Genomic DNA, 20,250 nt, shown 5'->3' with positions numbered 1-20,250 from the left:
CGTCCCCTTCCTCCGCCCGCAGATCCCAACTGGGCCAGTCTGAACTTGGGAGCCCTCATGTGTATCGAGTGCTCAGGGATCCACCGGAACCTCGGCACCCACCTCTCTCGAGTCCGGTCTCTGGACCTCGACGACTGGCCTATTGAGCTCATCAAGGTGATGTCGTCCATCGGGAACGAGCTGGCCAACAGCGTCTGGGAGGAGAGCACCCAGGGACGGACGAAGCCCTCGCTGGACTCCACAAGGTAGGGGTGCGGGGAGGCGGGTGCTCACGCGGCCTTCTGCTCAACAAAACCGGGAGTGACCTTAGCGACAGCCACCGCGAGAACTGCCCCGGGCACCCGTGGGAAGGCTGATAACCCAGCCAAAATGTCTGTGTTTAAAATTGGTCTTCCACAGACGTGGATAATTCAAACTCCTTAATTTTTCATGTTTGTTTTTACACTTTGGGGATTCCTCTCCCTCTCTTAGAGACGTATTAAGCTTCTAACCTGATGAATATATCACTTTAATTAATACATTTCTAATAGGCATAAGCTGTGCTGATAACACTAATTACAGAATTTGGGATTCTTTTGATTTTGTTATTCTTATGTCTTTGATAAGCATCTATTCCACTGGCTCCACTCCCCTCTGACCTCCCACTAAGTGAGTTGATAGTAACCAAACATATTTTATTTTCTAAACTGTATTCCTAACACATTTAATCAACCAAGTTCGGCGTACGTAACGTGTGGTGGCTGCTCATTAGTGTTAATTGTTACCCAGTGTAAAAAACGCATTTATTTTGAGCCCATTCTGTCTCTCATTTTTCATTTACAGCAATTATAAGCCGTTTTTGAGTACACATGCATATTTAATGTACCTAAGAGGTGATAAAATGGCGCATCTTCTGAGAAAGCCTCTTTCACGGAGGCAGGGTGGACCATCCCGTCTCTGAGGCTGTTCTGAGTAGGCACGTTGTGGCGTCTGAAGCAGAGGCGTGGTGGGTGGGCGCAGCCTTCACGCCTCAGGTGTGTGCACGGTGGAGGGGGAAGCTGGGTCTCCCAGCGCCAGCGCTGATGTGTTTTGCCAGTGATCAGACAAGGAAACCTGGGTGTCCGTCTATGGGTGGGCCCCACGCGAGGGGTAAGAAGTCGGTTTCTGTCAATAAGCAGTAATGGTGTGGCAGGTTGGTGGGCTTCATCAACACTGAAAAATGAATTTGGGGTGCCCCCTTCGGTTCACTTGCGAGAATGAAGCCGGTGTCATTAACTCTACTCTCCGTATTAGATGCTCTGTGGAAAGGGGGTGGGGGACTGAAAGGTGCATGGCGTCTCTCTGCTTAAAACCTCTCAGCTCGGCGCTACGAGCTCTTACATAAGTTACGTCGTGTAATATGCCATGTGGGCAACGGTCCTACAAACTGAAGACACGATACACTTCTACAGTTTTTAAATTTTGATATAATGCTAATATGGAAATCTGCTGGCTCATCCACTAGGGCCATTCTTCAAAGATTAGTTCATGTTTTAATATGTATTTTTTCATACATGTAGTTTCCCTAGAGGGTAGTTAAATCTGAAAAAGAAAAGTGATCGAAAATTGGATTGAGCTTAATGTGTGAATGCAGAAAACACTGAAGTAAGCTGGGAAAAGATTAATTTTATACATCACTGTTTGTATGTAAAAGGAGCATATGTACTACTTTCAATACCATGAATTAGAAGAGTTTGTTTTCCCATCTGTCAAAACTAGAAACTGTTTAGAATGATTAGAAACAGAGATGTAGAGTAGGTGTTTAACTGGGAAATATTTTGTAATAGTTTCGTCTTCATAAGTGAAGACTGTGTGTAAGAGTATTTTGTTACTCTGTCTTGAGGGTTGTAATTAAGTTCCTGAGTGCATGACTTCCCCTTCTGTGCAGGATTATATATATTGTATCTTTACAGTTTACAGACATTTGAGTCTTCCTTTCTCACACGTGGGGTGATTGTCGTGAACTTCCTATGGTGAGGATGGTATGCTTATGTGGTCTTGCCCAACATAACTCTGGACTTTCTAAATTCTGTTCAACTCTTAAGAAGATAAAACATGTCTGAGAATTGACTGTACCTTTGGTCATTCTCCCAGGGAGTTGTAGTTTTAATTAAATTCAGCAAGTATTCATCGAGTGCCTCCTCATGGAACAGAAGTGGTCGCCAGGTGATGACCTTAGGTCTGCAGTGATGGGTGTGTGTGTTCAGAGCTGGCCAAGGATGCCAGGACATGGCATTCAGAGACGGGAGGGGTCTGTGGTCTCAGGGAAGTTCAGGAGAAATGTCTTCTGAGCTGGGCTTGGAACCATGGGGTGGTTCTCCAGGCCTAGGGGTGTGGGGAGCGTGTGGTGGAGGCTTAGGCAAAGACAGGAAGGCAAAAGGAAGCCTCGGGGGACCCTGGGGAGGTGGAGCCGTGGGTACAATTGGGAAGGGCAAGGCCATGATGGAGCAAAGACCTCGTGAGTCAGGGGCAGTGCTTTAAGAGTGATTCTGGGGGTGGGTGGGCTTCCCTGGTGGCTCAGCTGGTAAAGAATCCACCTGCAAGGCAGGACACCTGGTTTCAATCCCTATTTTGGGAAGATTCCCCTGGAAAGGGGAACGGCTACCCGCTCCAGTATTCTGGCCTGGAGAATTCCATGGACTGTATAGTCCATGGGGTCGCAAAGAGTCGGACATGACTGAGCAGGTTTCACTCTCACTGGAGGGGTGGGCAGAGGGTGGGCTGTTGGGGCTATTTAAGTGTTCATGGCTGTCCTCCCTGTTCCCGGGAGGACCAGAGGCAGCCAGCAGCATCATAGGAAGAAACGGAGACAGGTGAGGAGACCAGTCTGAAGGCGGTGGTCCTGGTAGAACAGATGGAGAGCCTCAGATACTCAGAAACAACTCAACATCATTGCGTCGTGAAAACCCAGACCCCCACCTCCTCCACTACCTCCTTGCAGTTTCTTCAAACAAAAAGAAACACTAAAAAGTTTGCCCTGGAATGTCCACGTGGAATTCCACCTACGATGTGAGAAATGATGCCTGGCCTGGTCCCTGCCTCCCCAAGACCAGGAGAGATATGCCCCCCACCCACCCCATCTTGCTGTCTCCACAGAAGCGGTGCTCGCTATCGCAAACAGCTGGAGGGCTTGTTAATGTGGCCCTAAGGTAATACTAAAAAGAAATATTTTAATAAATTTTTATCTCCATCTGAGGAAAAGCCAAGTGCAATATATCCAGTCTAATTCTTTGAAAAGGGGCCCAGCTGTTTTCCCGAGAAGCTCCGTCCATTCTGTCTTGTTCAGAAGATTCATTCTGACAGTGGCATATAATTAGAAATGTGCTGTTCCTCCCCCAGCACGCACGCATGCACGCACACACACACACACTCAGGAGCATGGGGGAGTAGAACACAGCAGATCCTTCAAACACACACACACACACACACAGGCTCAGGACTGTGGGGAAGTAGAACCTGGCAGATCCTTACACACACACACACACTCAGGACCATGGGGAAGTAGACCCTGGCAGATCCTTCTCCAAAAAAAAAACCTGAAACCACCTTGCACGGTGTCACCCAGACGTGCGGGTGACACAGGACACAGGGAAGCGGGGTCCTTTGGCCAGCCGTCAGTCCTCTGCACCCTGATTAGGGCAGCTTCGGACGGCTCATAATTGGTTCCAGCGATTCTCAGCTGCCCCAAGAACTGCCGTTCAAACTTGAACAGCACAGAGATCAATCGAAGCTGACGGCGGCAAAGCTGTATTGACTTCCCATTCCTAAACCGGGGGATCATTAGTCAAGAAAAGCATCTTTTAATTATTCCCAGGAAGAAAAAAAAAATCTTTTTTTGGATGGATTCTGCAACAACTGCCATTTTTTTCCCCCGGTGCATTCGATATTAAATTTATCGTCGTGGGAGGGGAGAGGGGGCCCTTCATCCCGCTCTGTGATGGAGGTTTAATTTGGAGAAAGGAGCCAGTTAGAGATCGATGTGGTAACAATTAACTACATCTGGGGTGGAATCAGAATTCCCCTCTAATTGCTATTGATACCATTTAAGCACACACTTAAAATATTGATTGTGAATGGGGCTGCAGAGGTAGGGGCGAGGTGGGAACAGAGAGAAGCAGCGTTAGGGGCTTACGGAAGGGCGGCCTGCTGTCTGCAGGCCGGTCAGCACCTGAGTGTGTGGTCGCCCCTGACAGTACATTGTCATGTGGACGCCCGCGAGGCCTGGAGCAACCAGGCAGGGCTCCAGTCCCCGTGTCAGGACACGATTCGGAGGTAAAAACAGTCATGTGCGTCTTTCTGGAGTGAATGAGTGAGACAGAAAACTGCCTAGCTTGGAATACACGTGTCAGGGCATCTTGCAGCCTCGGAGCCTTGGAACCCCTTGTGTGTTTGTGAGCAAAATGCCCAGTACACGATGAAGCCGTCTCCATAAGCCTCTGTGTGCACCCTGTCACGCTCAGCCCCGTGCTGGTGTTCTCGGGGGCCGGTCTGCATCACTTAAGGCAGATCCTTCTTCTTGATCCCATCCCCCTTGCACTTAGAAGCTTTTTCGATTGACTTGCAGGGAAAAGAATGTCCTACCAGGACCGATCAGAGCCCTCCGCAGCCGCATTCCTCTTGGCAGCAGCTGAACTCTGCTGGGCTGAGCGGCTCTCTCTTCATCTCCCATCTTTGTATCTCCAGGTGGCGGGCTTTGGCCAAAGCCCGGGAGGGTGTGCAGGGACCAGTTGCTATTTGCATTTCACGGCAGGTAGCCTGTTTACAAGGCGCTTTGGGGGCCTGCCGATTTGGTCTAGGAAATCAAAGGAACCTGGAAGTGGAGAGCTTGCATTTTCAATTCCATGAAAGAGCCCTTGGGAAAAGCTCTGAGCCCAACTGAAATCATCCGCCATCTCTTTGATCCCACTCGGAAGGGACCCCAGCTTGCAGATGGGTGTGCGTTCCCTTCCCTCTCCAAGCATCCTTTCTCTGGGTTCCATCATTTGTCAGTTCACCTGCGCCCCTAGCCGCCCCTCTTGTCTTTAACCTCTAAAACCCTGTCAGTCCGAGAGGAGGACGTGGGGCTGGACATCAGGAATCTGCGTGGGAGAGACTGACGGGCCGCACACTCGCGGGCCGAGCGGGTCCGTCCACCCGGTGATCCGAGTTCCGTGTCCTTTTGATTTCCGAACGCCACTTTCATCTTATTTATGCACATGGAGATATTGATAAAGGGGAAATGTATCCAAACTGAAAATAATTGGATCCCCACCGCTCCCTCCGAGATATTAAAAGCAGCCCCACTTGGCCACGTCTCTGTCTCGTTAGGTTTGATCGTTAAGATCACAATATCGTAATCTCGGGCTCAAATTTCTGGCATAAAGATGCACTGATCCAAATGCAGCCTCGGGGAGCGTGTGGACCCACGCGGCCCCAGGATTGTCTCGTCTTATTATTTTTCCACAGCTCTTGGCCCCGCTGAGGTCGGTGTTTTTTCTCTTTTGAGTGTTCCTCTATGCTTGACACCTTTTCCTATTTTCTTTCCTTAAAAAAAAAAAAAAAAAAAAAGGAAAAAGAAAATGGGCAGGGGGAGAAACATGGGGGGGGGATAAAAAAAGGACTTTGCCGTGATGACCAGAACCCATCTGCAGTTGGGTGACATCTGCTCCCCACATGTCACTTCCCTCATTAACAAGCAATTGAATTAATTAAATGCTACTCAGAACACGCATAACAAGCTACCGGCAGTGTCCAAATTAGCACTGATAATCAAGGATGATTTCCTTTATTATCCTGCTAAGTGGTGTGCAGACTCTGATCTCCCTGTCTGCCCTCATCTATTTACATACCCCCAGCCTCTGCCTTTGGAAGCGGAGGTTATCTTACCTAGTTAATTTGCCACGATCACCGAGCATGGCGGATTGATGCCCTGCCTCTGCCGCCAGAGCTGCCGCGTGTGGGGGTGGGGGGAGGGCACCCTCTCCCCCCTCCCCGGCTGCCCTCCCCCCAGCCCAGCCTTTGTATCTCAAGCTCACTGATAAATTAAAGGCCACCCCTGTGGTCTCTCAAGTGAGTAATAGAGGCAGAAATTTCATTTTGCAACTGGCTGATTTAATGATCCAAAGGGTAATTAATGGCCTGATTATCTTAATGTTAAATATGTCCGGCAGCAATTACTGTGACCTCCCGCTTGTCAAGGTCCGGGCTGTGCTCTTCTTTCAATTAAGTTCTCTGGGGCTTAATGGTATGAATAAACTCCTCTGATTCTGTCATCCCAGACGGACGCAGAGGGTTCAGAGAGCTGGGGGCTCCTCGGGAGTTTTAATCAGCCCTGTCTTCGACTCTGGCGATCAGAGTTAACAATTATCCCAAGGACAGCCTCACTTCTCTTCTTCCCCATGCAGGACCAACCCCCCACCCCACCCCACCCGCCCTTTCGTGTTGTTGTTTTATTTTATTTATTTTCTCTTATGTGTTTCCGCGCTCGGAGGGAAGAATTCTGTTTGCGGAGGGAGCCACTGTGCTCCGGCAGGCTCGTCTCTTCCAATATAAATTATCATGTGAGCGCTGTGGTTTTTCTGTTTGACAGGCTTAATTAATTGGCAGGAGCCCCCGAAAATGACAGTGCCACTAATTGCAACTCCGGGTGCATTTCTGTCATCACGGCGTGCCTGTCAGCGGGCATGCCCTGGCCCCAGCCTCCGGAGAGGGGGGCCCGCCCTCCCAGCCTCAGGTCCAGGCGCGGACAGCATCCTGAGCATGTGGGGACAACTGGCCGGCTTTGAGGAGCCTTGCGTTTGCAGGCACGCCGTACCCCGCACAGGAGTGACATTTACTGCCTATGAAGTTTACACGTCCGTGGCTCTGCAAACCCAGCAGCTGCTCGGGGGACCTAGTCTTTGACTTCAGATATTTTAGTGACTTCTCGGAGCAGGGCAGCTTGGAATCAGACCCCAGAGCTGTAACTCAGAGACTCTCCTTGACTGGACGGTCCTCATGAGCACGGTGCTAAATAAGCTAGGGTTTCCCTGAGCTCTGCACCCAGATCAGAAATATTCCACTGTAAGTATTAAGCTTTCAGGGAAGTGTACAAGTGAGAAGTGCATTAACACTGCCTCAAAAATAATACCTGAAGATTACAGTTGACAACAGACAGAGACGTTCCTCCGGTAAACTGCAGGCAGGGAGTGTGGGGGGATCCACGCATTGGCAGCACGCTCTGATTAAGCTCTCTGGATAGACCGGCCCTAATTATAAGAAAGGCGGATCTAACAAGGTTCTCCATTAGGTTAAGTGAAGTGGGAGCCACGTCTTGCCGCATAACTCTGCCGTCATCTGCCTTTGAAGCAGGCGGTCGAAACAGTGCTGCTGGTTTATCACGCCTGCCTGCCGCAGCGAACCCGTCTTTTATTTGATCCTGCGGGAACCGAGTGTGGGGGAGCCAGCTTTGCCGTCTTGGGTTGAAAATCACTCTGCTTTCTGAAATGTAGCCATGGAGACAATCAAGGAATTTCTTCACGTTTAAGGGTTGTTCCTGTCACTGGTAGAGCTGAAAATGCAGTCATCTGCTCACGTCCGTTTCTGTAGGGGCCCTGACCACTTGCGAGCCCACGTCCGTTTGTGATCGCGGATGGAGCAATGTGATGTGCAGATGAACCATTAGGCTTGAGTTACGTTATCATGAGAGACATTCTAATCAGATGCCTAGAAATAGTCTAAAGCAACTGCCTGTGTTTTGATTCCTCCACAGCAGAGAATTTTCCAGAGAGTCTTTCCTCTCAGTGATGTTTGGATCATTTTGCAGCAGAAACTTTCATTCTTCTGAGCGAGGTTCTGCTTTCTTCTTCCTCATAATGAAGAAGAGGCCGAAGCAAATAAACCTGGCCCAGAGCTCACAGTGTGCATTGCTAAGTCGCTTCAGACCCATCTGACTCTTTGTGACCCCATGGACCATAGTCCCCCAGGCTCCTCTGTCCATGGAATTCTCCAGGAAAGAATACTGGAGTGGGTTGCCCTGCTCTCCTCCAGGGCATCTTCCCAGCCTAGGGGTCGAGCCTGTGTCTCTTGTGTCCCCTGCATTCACAGGCGGGTTCTTTACCACCAGCGCCACCTGGGAGGCCCAGCTCACAGGGGATGGGGCACTTTTTCTGAGCACAGGCCATCCTGCACATCGGATGACCACCCCCCCTTCCCAGGTGGAGAGACTGTGAAGTTAGGGTCCTGGAGCCATTTATCTTGGGTCACCCAAGCCTCAGGGACAGGTCATTTGAACTCAGGACCTGGCTTCTGACGCCCGCCCTGGTCCTCCAGCTGCTCCTGTGCTTTTCATGCTCAGCATCACGTGGCCACATCCGCCGGCCCGTTGTGGCGTCGAGGTCCCACTGTGTTTACACGTACCCGTTCCCTCTCCCCCGCTCAGCCCCAGCTCATGGTCCTACCAGCCTGTGTCTGCCTTTAGATATTATTACTGTAAATTTATTATGTATAATAATGTAACTGTAATATTTTTCCACTTATAAAACCTCGTAGCCTCATTCATGGTAACTTGAGGATAGTAAAGCATCATTCATTTTAGTTTGCATTCCTATGGCAGACCTGATTGTTTTAAGTTACTCAGTCATGATTCTGAAGTTTTAATTTTCTGATGTCAGTGCTAATCCTGAGAGCTTCTGTGGAAAACAGTGCTGAATGAAAAATTTTTTTAAAAGAGTGCTGATGCCTAAACAGATGCGTGAACCAATGTAGTCAAAGGGTTCAGATTCTCCCATAACCACGTCCTTCTCCTGCCTGAACCCCTGACCCAACAGTGTCTGTTGAAAACATTCAGCTTATTTTCCCAAAAGCCTCACAACCATAGTTTTTGTTATCTGCATGATGAAATGTGGAACCGGACCAGAGGATAGTTCTGGTTCCACAGGCAGCATCATCTATGATTGTGATTTTTTAAAAACCAAGCATTTTCTCATTTTTAAGATGAAACTAGTCATTAATCCGCCCACGTAATCATGCGATTTAATGCCAAAAGCAAATCATATTTAGGAAGTTTCCTGGGCTCTTTTGTCTGGAAATCCCAGTCAGCTTTGTGCCTGGGTCCTGCGTGCTGCTGGGGAGAGAGGCAGGTGACCCTTGCCCGCTCAGGTGCTGGGGAGGGTCTGCTGATGTAAAGGGCGTGGTCCGTGTTGATTTTGCTTTGTATCTGCAGAGTGGTTTATTGCAGCGTCAGCAGTGTGCGTTCCTGGGCCCCATTCCAAACGTGTCCCTGTGGCGGGGCCCAGTGATAAGTTTTAGCTCTCTAGGTGATTCCTGTGCACATTAAAATTTGAGAACACTGGTCTCCACCAGGCAGTATAAACAAATGCCCACAGCCTGTGTGGGGTCTCTCTCCCAGCCTTAGCCCAAGACCCTGGACTTTATTCCTCATTTCTGAAGACCCAGGTTATCAGTCTTCTTTCTTTACCAGACTCTAATTGGGCCTGGCATATCCAGTATGCCATCCCAAAGATGCTATATCTCTATGTCTGCCCTAGTACAAAAGGATTATATACTATGATCAAATGTCATTTTCCCCAGGAATGCAAGGTTGGTTCAGTCAAAAGTGAGGCAGTGTAATAGTACACCACCTCAATAAACTAAAGGACAAATACTGCATAGTCATCTCAAGAGATGCAGAAAATACATTTGACAGAATTCAGTACCCCTTCGTGATATAGACACTCCTCAGCCAAGTGGGAATAAAAAGAAACTTCCTCAACCTAATAAAGGACACAGCTAACATCAAACTTAATGGCAAAGTACTGGAAGCTTCCACCCTTGGATCGGGAACAAGACAAGTCCACTGTCTCCACTCCTCGACGACTTTGTACTGTAAGTTTAAGCCAGGGAATTAGGCAAAAGGAAAAGAAACCAAAGGCATTCAGACTAGACAGGAAGGAGTGAAACTGTCTCTGCTTGCAGATGACGTCATCTTGTATATAGAAAATCTAAAGGAATTCACAGTAAACTATTAGGGCTAATAAAGGACCTCAGCCATACACAAAATTCAGCCGTAGCTCTATACACAAGAAATAGACAATCCAAAATAAAAATTAAGGGCACCATTCCATTTACAAAAGCACCAGAAAGAATAATATGCCGAAGAATAAATTTAACCTCTATACTGAAAGCTACAAAGCATCTTTGAGAGAAATTAAAGAAGACTAACAACTGGCTGGTTCAAAATTAAGAAGGAGTACAAGGCTGTATATTGTCACCCTGCTTATTTAAATTACATGCAAGTACATCATGGGAAATGCCCGACTGGAAGAAGCACAAGCTGGAATCAAGATTGCTGAGAGAAATATCAACAACCTCAGACATGCAGGTGATACCACTCTAATGGCAGAAAGTGAAGAGGAACTAAAGAGCCTCTTGATGACTGTGAAAGAGGAGAGTGAAAAAGCTGGTCTGAAACTCAAATTCAAAAAGCTAAGATCATGGCATCTGGTTTCATCACTTCGCTAGATAGAAGGGGCAAGAGTGACCGATTCTGTGGCTTCCCTGGTGGCTCAGTGGTAGGGAATCTGCCTGCCAATGCAGGGGACGTGGGTTCGATCCCTGGGTCAGGAAGACCCCTGGAGAAGGAAATGGCCTCTCACTCCAGTGTTCTTGCCTGGGAAATCCCATGGACAGAGGAGCCTGGCAGGCTACAGCCCATGGGGTCACAAAGAGTCAGACGCAACTTAGTGACTAAACAATAACAACAACGACAGATTTTTTTTTTTTCTTGGGCTCCAAAATCACCGTGGATGGTGACCGCAGCTGTAAAATTAAAGACACTTGTCCCTGGAAGGAAAGCTGTGACAAACCTAGATAGTATGTTAAAAAGCAGTGACATCACTTTGCCAACAAAAGTCCATGTAGTCAAAGCTACGGTTTTTCCAGTATCATGTATGCATGTGAGAGTTGGACCATAAAGAAGGCTAAGCACCAAAGAATTGGTGCTTTCAAATTGTGGTGGTGGAGAAGACTCTGGAGAGTCCCTTGGACTGCAAGGAGATCAAACCAGTCCATCCTAAAGGAAATGAACCCTGACTATTCATTGGAAGGACTGATACTGAAGCTCCAATACTTTGGCTACTTGATGCGAAGACCTGACCCATTTGAAAAGACTTTGATGTTGGGAAAGGCTGAAGGCAAAAGGAGAAGGGGGCAACAGCAGATGAGATTGTTAGATAGCACCACCGACTCAATGAACATGAGTTTGAGCAAACTCCGGGAGATGGTGAAGGACAGGGAGGCCTGGTGGGCTGCAGTCTGGGGGGCTCGCAGAGTTGGACATGACACAGTGACTGAACAGCAAGAACCAGTAACCGACACGACGCCCATGTTCACGGAGCCAAAGACGCAATATTGCTGTGACAGCAGGGCTCCCCAAAACAATGCACAGATCCGACAGTCTCTTTCCGAAGCACAAAGGCCTCTTTTTGCAGGAATGGACAAACTGATGCCATACATTATATGGAAACTCACAAGACCTTCAGATAGACAAAACAATTTTGTAAAGGAATAACAAAGTTGGAGGAACCATATATCCTAATTTCAAAGCTTGCTACAAAATTATAATAATCTAAGATCGTGATGCTGCCGTAAGAATAGACATATAGATCAATGGTATAGAATCAGAAGTCCTGAAATAAGCCCATCCATCTGCGAGTTCCCTCGCGGGGAGCCCTCCCAAACCAGACCGCTGCCTCCCACGTGGTCACGCAGCTCACGAGAGACCTTCACAACTGAAGAGCCTGTGGCCCAAAGCAAGGTGACCTTGGCCCTTGACACCCAGCACCCTGAAGCCGTCGAGCCCAGAGGCGAGCTGAGCTCCAAAGGCCGGGGGTGGTGGCGAGCCAGTCCTTGGGAGACTGAGAAGGCTGTTGTTTGCCGTCCTCCCTGCAAAGCATAACCTCCAGGGTGGATCCACGTGGCCCGTCAGCATTGTGAAGACCGAGTGTGCCAGCTCTCGCATGCCTGCCCACTTCTGACAGCACCCGGGCAGGCAGGCTGGCCCCCCCCCACGCCGTCCCCCACCCCACGCCGTCCTGCCTTGCCAGCCCCCCGACATCCTAATAACCCTGAGCACAGCGTCCTAATACTTAACGTTTCCCAGAACCCCCCGGGGGTCACACAGCAGGTACTCGGTGACAGGGAGTCTGTTCCCAGGAGCCTAGCTCCAGAACCCACGCTCCGAGCCTCCGTGCTTTGCCGCTGGGTTTTTGGGGGTCGGTGGCCAGAGGGTACTGCCTGTGGCACCAGCCAGCCATGAGACACAATACAGCTGCCCTCAGGGCTCAGCAGGACACAGAATAACAGATGGCAGCGTGTCTGCACCTGCCCCCCCTCCTGCCCACACCCAGCGGGCAACTTGGGGCAGGGGCCTCACCCTCTCCCGTGCGCACCCCTTGCCGTGTAGCACGTGGTCTTCTTTCCGGCACTTGAGGACCATGATGCCCCCTGAGCATGGTGGAGACTGGTGGCTGGAAAGCGTGATGGCCAGCATTTTTAGTTTCTTGTTCGGGCTTAGCACGCACCAAGGGACGACCGGTCAGTCTCCTGCACGTCCATCCTGAAGCGTTGAGTTCTGCTTTCCCCAGACGCGTGCTGGTCGCACCCGCCTGCCTCCTCAAGGGGAGGATTTGCTGGTCAGCCTTTGTCAGGGGTACAGACTACCTGGGGCTGGGACTGTGTGTCTGCTCTTGGGAAGGCTGGGGGTCCTTTGAGTACTTTGTATGAAAAAAGAGAAGAAATCAGGGGCACTTAGGGATGCTTATTGGAAATACCGATCTCACGTAGACTTCTAACCCGGGAGTGGGAGGTTTTCTCCCTGACAGCAGGTTCCTTCCTTCGTGAAATCTCTCATGCGTCTGTTGCAGAAGGCTTAGACAGCAGCTCTCTGGAGAGGACAGAGGTGGTAGTTATGGGAACGGCCCACGCTAGGTTCTTGTCCTCACTCTGCCCCTGGGAGTAAGTTAGCAGAGCATGCCCAGGCCTCAGTCTTGTCATCTGTAGACTGGGAGCAGCTGTGCCTGCTTCCTGAGGCGCTTGCACAGGTCAGGTGGGAAGATGCCCTAGGCCACCCAGAGAGGCTCATCTCAGGCTGCAGAGAGGGCAGAAGCTGAGAGCGGGGCCGGCCTGGTGCCTTCCGCGTTCTTCCAGCTCAGTTTCTCCGCGCGCCTTGGTCCACCTCTTTATCTAGAGCATTCTCGGACCTGGTGTCCCCATACCCCAGTCAGGGCGGAGACCTCGGCAGGTGGGACCAGGGGGCCAGTGGAGCCCTCACACCCAACCAGCAGCGCCCAGTGTGGGCAGAGTGGGAGCAGGACCGGGAGGCAGCCCCCAGGTCATTGGCCCAGCTCCAGGGAGGCCCAGAGACCCCCGGTGTGGATGGAGTGGGTGGAACAGGCTTGTTCTGGGACAAGGTGAAGGCCAAGCCTCGCCCCAGACATGTCTTCCGCCCTCTTTAACCCGCAGCCCTGTTGTCGAATGAGCCACCTTTGCTGAGAGCTGAGGGTCTGGAGGTCTGCCGCTCACGCAGGACTAGCTCCTGCCTTTCTCCCTGGACTCTTCAGGGAGGCAGGCATGCTCTAGGCAGCTGCCAAGTGAAAGTACTCAGTTATGAATGACTCTTTGCGACCCCATGGACTATACAGTCCATGGAATTCTCCAGATCAGAATACTGGAGTGGGTAGCCTTTCCCTTCTCCAGGGGATCTTCCCAACCCAGGGATCCAACCCAGGTCTCCTGCATTGCAGACGGATCCTTACCAGCTGAGCCACCAGGGAAACCCAAGAATACTGGTGTGGGCAGCCTATCCCTTCTCCAGGGGATCTTCCCAATCCAGGGATCCAACCCAGGTCTCCTGCTTTGCAGACGGATCCTTATCAGCTGAGCCACCAGGGAAGCCCAAGAATACTGGCGTGGGCAGCCTATCCCTTCTCCAGGGGATCTTCCCAACCCAGGAATCGAACCTGTGTCTCCTGCATTGCAGGCGGATTCGTCACCAACTGAGCCATCAGGGACGCCCCCAGCCAAGTGGCCCGGAAAGGGCAGCCTCAGCCGTGGGAGTGTGGCCCCTGCCCGGGAAGTGGCTGCTGGCTGGGGCCTGCCAGGACGATCCCCGGGCTCTCCGCCCCACCCTGTCCGGGCACCGGGGCCTGTGGTCTGCGGCCACGGGGCAGCTGTGCTGCTGCTTTGCTGGCCTGGGGCCTGACCTCCAGGCCTCGCCTGCCCTCCTCTGTGAATGCTCACATGCAGCGCTTCAGCCCAACCAAGGTGCCTCCAGACCCTGACCGGTCCCCTGCCCTCAAACCCCAGGAGGCCAGATAAAGCCAGCCGCCTTCATCCCAGCTCAGCCTTCACGGTGAGCAGAGATCGGGATGCAGGAAGCCATGGACCCAGGGCAGAGCGGGAGGTGGGGAGAGACGCAGGTGGAGGCAGGAAGCAGGGAGACCAGCAGTATCCCAGTCGTGTGGTTTTCTACAGCCCGTCCCCTGGAGGAGGGTGTGCTCTGCTGAGACGGAAGCAAGCCTTCCGACTTCAAAACAGCTTCCTGAGAACTCACTGGTCTCAGCCCAAGGTTGAAGAGGACTCTGTTCTTCACGTTTGCCCACCTGGCTTGGAAATTGTGGGGCTAGGGGAGGCTGAATTACTTATTCAAGGGCAGGGAACGCGGCTGCCGGCTTTGAGTTAGGAGCCCACGGCTGGCTCTGCACCACTCACCACGTTGTTGCGCCCGCTGGGTCCTCTGCACCTGCTGGTCACACTTGATTTCTGAAACGCGCTCCCAGCACCGCAGCTGGGTTTCATCTGGCCGTGAAGCCACCATCAAAGGCGGTCCCCTGACCCATGTGTTCACAGGCAGCCTGGAAAGCTTTGCTGTCCCGTCGCTAACACTCCTTTGGGCTCTCTGCAGAACAACCCCAGTGTTTGGCCAGCCTGCAGACACTTGGGTGATTATCCAAAGTCGGGGGGGGGGGGTGCCCATGGGGGCGCGGAGCACAGAGAATGCGTGTATTTACAGTGCAAACGTGTTTCCTGAGGTGAGGGAGTGGAGTCCGGTTGTTGTTACAACAGCCTGTCTCCTGGTGCTTTTTGAAAGGGGGCTCTTTGGACGGTGGTCTCATGCTGAGCCCGAGTCCTGCAGTGGCCACCCGGGCTGTGGTTTAATGAGGGACCCAGGACTGATGTTCCAGACACCAGCTCTGATGTGGCCTTCCCAAACCCTAGTGCTGCCCATCAAACACCTCATCGGCTGGGGCACCCCTTTAGCCACTGAAGATGAGCTTGTGGGTCTCCATGGCTTCTCCCTGCGGCGCTTCTGCCGAGATTCGATGGAGTGGTTGATCTCGTGGCCCGGAAGCCCCCATCATCGTGTGTCTATTGATGTCATCAGCCCCGCCCATGACCTTGATGACCATGCTCCCCAGCGTGGCTTGGCTATGCCGCCTGCAAAACCCTGCTCCCCTGGCACGACTCCTCCCATTCACTCTCTCCCCCTTGTCATCACAAGGCCTCCTCCCTCCCCAAGCTCAGCAAAGCCCACTCTGCGGATCCATTTACTAAAGCCCAGACTGCAGGAGGCTTTGGCTAACAGGCCACCCTGAATGTGCAAGGCCCATGCCAGTCCCTTGAATACCTTATTCTCAGTCCAAATGTAAACCAAAAAATTCACTCAAAAGCATCCTTGTGAGATCCTTGCGATACATCCTGAAGTATTGCAATTACTGGATTATTTAATGAGGTGAGGAAGGGTAATTTTTAAACATTTATATCAAGGTATGTTCTGCCTGGGCTTCCCGGGTGACTCAGCAGTAAAGAGTCTGCCTGCAACGCGGGAGATGTGGGTTCCATCCCTGGGTCGAAATGGCAAACCACTCCTGTATTCTTGCCTGGGAAATCCCATGGACAGAGGAGCCTGGTGGACTGCAGTTCATGGGGTTGCAAAGAGTCAGACGCGACTGAGCACGCACGCATATTGTGGACACGGTGCCTTGCATGCATCTGAGGGAACCAGGAGTTCCAGCAGTTCTGACATGCGCGTGTATCACCCAGGAAGTGGCCTCGTACCCTTCCAGCTGATCGCCGTTAAACAGTGTTCATGGATTTGCTCTCTATCAGGACAAGACGTTGTTGTTGTTCAGTCACAGAGTCGTGACCGACTCTTTGCATCCCCACGGACTGCAGCATACCAGGCCTCCCTGTCCCTCACCATCTCCCAGAATTTGCCCACGTTCTTGTCCATTGAATCGGTGATGCCATCCAGCCATTTCATCCTCTGCCACCCTTTTCTGCTTTTGCCTTCAAGCTTTCCCAGCATCAGGGTCTTTTCCAGTAAGTCGACTGTCTGCATCAGGTGGCCAAGGCATTTATCTAAATAACATATGTACTGTTTTTTTGGCTGACATCTATTGCTCAGAAAATTACTTGAAAAGGATTCTGCTTCTGTCAGTGGTGTTTTTTTGTGCATACTTCATTGTTTCAAAGAAATATCTTAAATATAATTTCTTATCAATGGCTGTTTTTAATTTTTTAGTGACTAAGACCTAGAAGCATGGTACATGTCGGATGCATGGGTCAAGCTTGGTATATATCCAGAGGGTTCTGGTTCTGAAGCTGAGGTTCAAGTTCAGGCTCAGGTTCAACTGACCAGGGTCAAGTCTTAGTCTGCCACTGACTTGCCGTGTATCCTGGGCTGTTTGACCTCTGTGTGTTTGACCTCAGTCACCCCATCAGTGTTACTGGTATACTTATAGTGCCTGCCTTGTATCATGATTTTGAGGATTAAATGAGCAGGATATGTAGCACCATGACAAATACCTAAGCTTCTAAAGAAAAGCCTGAATTCTAGGTAAATGTCATCTATTGTTTTTGAAGGGAAAAAATCACCTGGCATTTAAAGGGTGAAAATGTTCTCCAAGTTCACGTACTGTGGAGTCAGGTTCAACAAGCTCATGTGAAAACTGTCGTGCACACACATCGTGTTGGCTACAGTGGCCTTTAATCAAGTGAATGATCAGAGAACATCGTCAGTATCTGCAGGAATCCTGGCACTGAGCCAGCCCCTTTGGGACAAACAGGAATGATGTTTCTGGAAAGACAATGCAGTTATTTTCCTATGATGTAGTGTAAAATAATGCATGCTCCTATGGGATCCACTCTGTCGCCGAGTGAGTGTCACGACTCTGCAGAACAGAATGAAGCGATATTTCTTCTCTGATTCTGGGGAAGCAGACTCATCTCATAGACGTCTTTTGCATCCCTTGTAACTTTTCATGTTCGGTACCTATGAGGTGATACTCAGGAGTCACAAGTGATTTTCATGTGTGGTCACAGAAGCTGAAGAGCAGTGACCGTCACTGGGGTATTTTGCACTGCGTTCCGAGTCCCAGTCACTGGCCTTTCAGGGTCAGCCGTCGGTCTCCGTCTGGATGGTCTGGCAAAGAGAAGGCTGTGCCCTGCATGTTCCTGAAACCTGGAGTGGCTCTTCCTGAAATCAAATAATTATATGCTGCAAATCAATGGGCAACATCTGACAGGGAAAAAAAGATAGTTATGTTTCTGAAAATAGTCATCCTTTGTGGAAATGCACCGTCAACCCCTCCCCCACTGCTAACACTGCTGTAAGAGTAAAAGTTGGGAAACCGTCCATTAAGTATAAATAGTCCTTGTAAGAGCATCTTTTTTTTTTTTTTTTTTTTTTTTTAAATTCAGGTAACATTGGCTTATAACATTAGGCTTCCCAGGTGGCGCTAAAGAACCTGCCTGCCAATACAGGAGACACAAGAGACCCAGGTTCAACCCCTGGGTCGGGAAGATCCCCTGGAGAAGGGAATGGTACCCACTCCAGTATTCTTGCCTGGAGAATTCCATGGGCAAAGGAGCCTGGTTTGGACATGACTGAGCAACTGACACTTTCACTTTTTCATGTGTATAAATTTTTTTCAGACCCTTTTCCATTGTCGGCTTTTTAGGTGATATTGGCTGTAGATCCCTGTGCTATTCAGTAGGTCATAGATCTTTGTTTTTTATCTGTTTTGCATGGATTAGTGTGTATCTGCTAATCCCAAACCCCTAATTTATCCAGCATTATATTTTGAATTCTGTGTACGCTATAATGTGCTTACCACTGAAAGTTTCCATCAGTCAGCATAAAGCTAAATCACTTTACCCATTTCACCTTCTCCTCCATCTTCCCCTCTGGTCACCATCACCAAGTGTGGTTTGATTTGTTCTTTTTTTTTAATGCTCTGCTTATGAGTAAAACCATATGGTATTTGTCTTTTTCAATCTTGCTTATTCCACTTAACATAATACCCTCAAAGTCCATTCATGTTGCAAATGGCAAGATTTCATCTTTTTATGGCTAAGTAGTAGTCCACTGTGTGTGTGTGTTTATAACCTCTTCTATATCTAATCATTCAACAATGGGCACTTAGATTGCTTCCATACCTTTGTTGTTCAGTTGCTCAGTCATGTCCAACTTTTTGCAACCTCATGGACTACAGCATACCAGGCTTCTGTGTCCTTCACTATCTCCCAGAGTTTGCTCAAACTCATGTCCATTGAGTCGGTGATGCCATCCAACCATCTCATCCTGTCACCCCCTTCTCCTCCTTCCCTCTATCTTTCCCAGCATCAGGGTCTTTTCCAATGAGTCTGCTCTTTGCATCGGATGGCCAAAGGATTGGAGCTTCAGCATTAGTCCTTCCAACAAATATTCAGGGTTGATTTCCTTTAGGATTGACTAGTTTAATCTCCTTGCTATTCAAGGGGCTCTCAAGAGTCTTCTCCAGCACTGCAGTTTGAAAGCATCAATTCTTCAGTGCTCAGCCTTCTGTAAGGTCTTGAGCTCTAGACGTGTGTAAAGCGCCCCCAGTGCTCCCTGGTCGGTAAATGGTACGCACGTTATCACCTTGCTGTGCCCAGATCCCCCTGGATTTCCGCCTCGTCCCTGTTTTGGCAAAATTTCTTACACCTTGATCATCTTCCCAAGACCTGGGGTTCTCCCTCAGCCTGCGGACCTGGACTGGTTCCCTGGACCGTGCAGCTGGATCTTCAGACATGAATTTCCTGTCCCCAAGCCTGAGTATAGTCTGTGTCTCAGGCTAAAATGAGACCTTGTATGTCAAGGCCACCTGCCTGGGCTTGGAGTTATCTGGCCTCAGCTCTCCTGCCTGGCGGAGCCTTCCTCCCCCGGCCAGCCTGCCCCTGAGAACCATCAGCACCATCCCACCCCTAGCCCTTTCCTCAAACTCTGACCTGGTCCAAGAGCCAGGACTGGCCAGGGTTGGGGGTGGCGTGTGTCTACAGGCTCATTGCCAAGCAAATCAGAACCACCAGCCTCCAGAAGCAACTCGGGGCTGCAGTCGATGAGAGCAGGAGGTTAAAGGCTGTGGGCTTCCCGGGAACAAAGAGCCCGTGACTTTTGCCTTCCAGACAGTCCTTTAGAGTAGCCAACCCTCCTTCTCATTAAAGGTCCAATGACAGTTTTCATTAGAGCTTTGTCCCAATGTCCTTGGTAATACATTAGTCCTTTCCAGACTGGAGTTTGCACACCACCTGACTGTGAGAGTGAGCAGCCTGACCTGGTAGAAAGAAACTGCAGGTTCTTGACCTGTCTGAGCCGCGTGTCAGTGCGGGTCACTTCTCCTAACATCAGTGTCCATCAGACGCTGGGCAGAACTCCGCTGAGGAGCCCTATCTTCGAGTCTCTTCTTTTCCCCCATTTATGATCCACTACAAAAGGTTTCGACATGTCTTTGGTGTGAGTTAGACTGAGTGTAGATAAAGACACCATATAAAGAGACTTCTCCGATCCTCGGGTTAATTACCCTAACGGTCTCTTCAGAATGGGCAACTTCATCATCAGTTGATGTCTAAAGATACTAAGGGCCAATCCACATCGTGTACTCAGGGAAGTTAGCCATCAGGTTTTATCCAGCATGGCGTAGGCTGTTCTTACTTTTCAGATTTTAAACCCAGCAATTTCAAGTTCCTTTTAAACGTCAGAAGAGTCCATTTATACTCACTCACAGTCTACATAAACCCTAGGACCTAAATACAGTAGGTATTTCCGAACCAAAACGAATGTGTGGAAATGGTATGAAAAGTTCTTTGAATTGGTTGAACAAGTAGGCCAAATATTTGTTCGATGCAAAGCCCTCCCTCAGATGTGTGTGGTTTTTTTTTAATTTGCACGTCCTATTTTCATACAGTTGCCAGTGC

The 20,250-nt window shown here is 50.0% G+C and overlaps 1 protein-coding gene across 9 annotated transcripts in view; it reads left to right on the top strand.

Moving 5' to 3' along the window:
• The window catches only part of AGAP1 (ArfGAP with GTPase domain, ankyrin repeat and PH domain 1), a 571,803-nt gene that overhangs the window by 512,235 nt on the left and 39,318 nt on the right, over positions 1 to 20,250 (top strand). For all 9 annotated transcript variants that reach the window (XM_018040856.1, XM_018040848.1, XM_018040840.1 and 6 more), the window contains one exon: positions 23 to 245. In XM_018040856.1, the coding sequence (XP_017896345.1) occupies positions 23 to 245 (223 nt within the window). The remainder of the gene's footprint in view (positions 1 to 22; positions 246 to 20,250) is intronic.

Source organism: Capra hircus, chromosome 3, assembly GCF_001704415.2.
Source record: "Capra hircus breed San Clemente chromosome 3, ASM170441v1, whole genome shotgun sequence".
Classification (NCBI taxonomy): Eukaryota; Metazoa; Chordata; class Mammalia; order Artiodactyla; family Bovidae; genus Capra; species Capra hircus.
The sequence above is the reverse complement of the archived record's forward strand: the minus strand, read 5'-3'. Positions and strand labels throughout refer to the sequence as shown.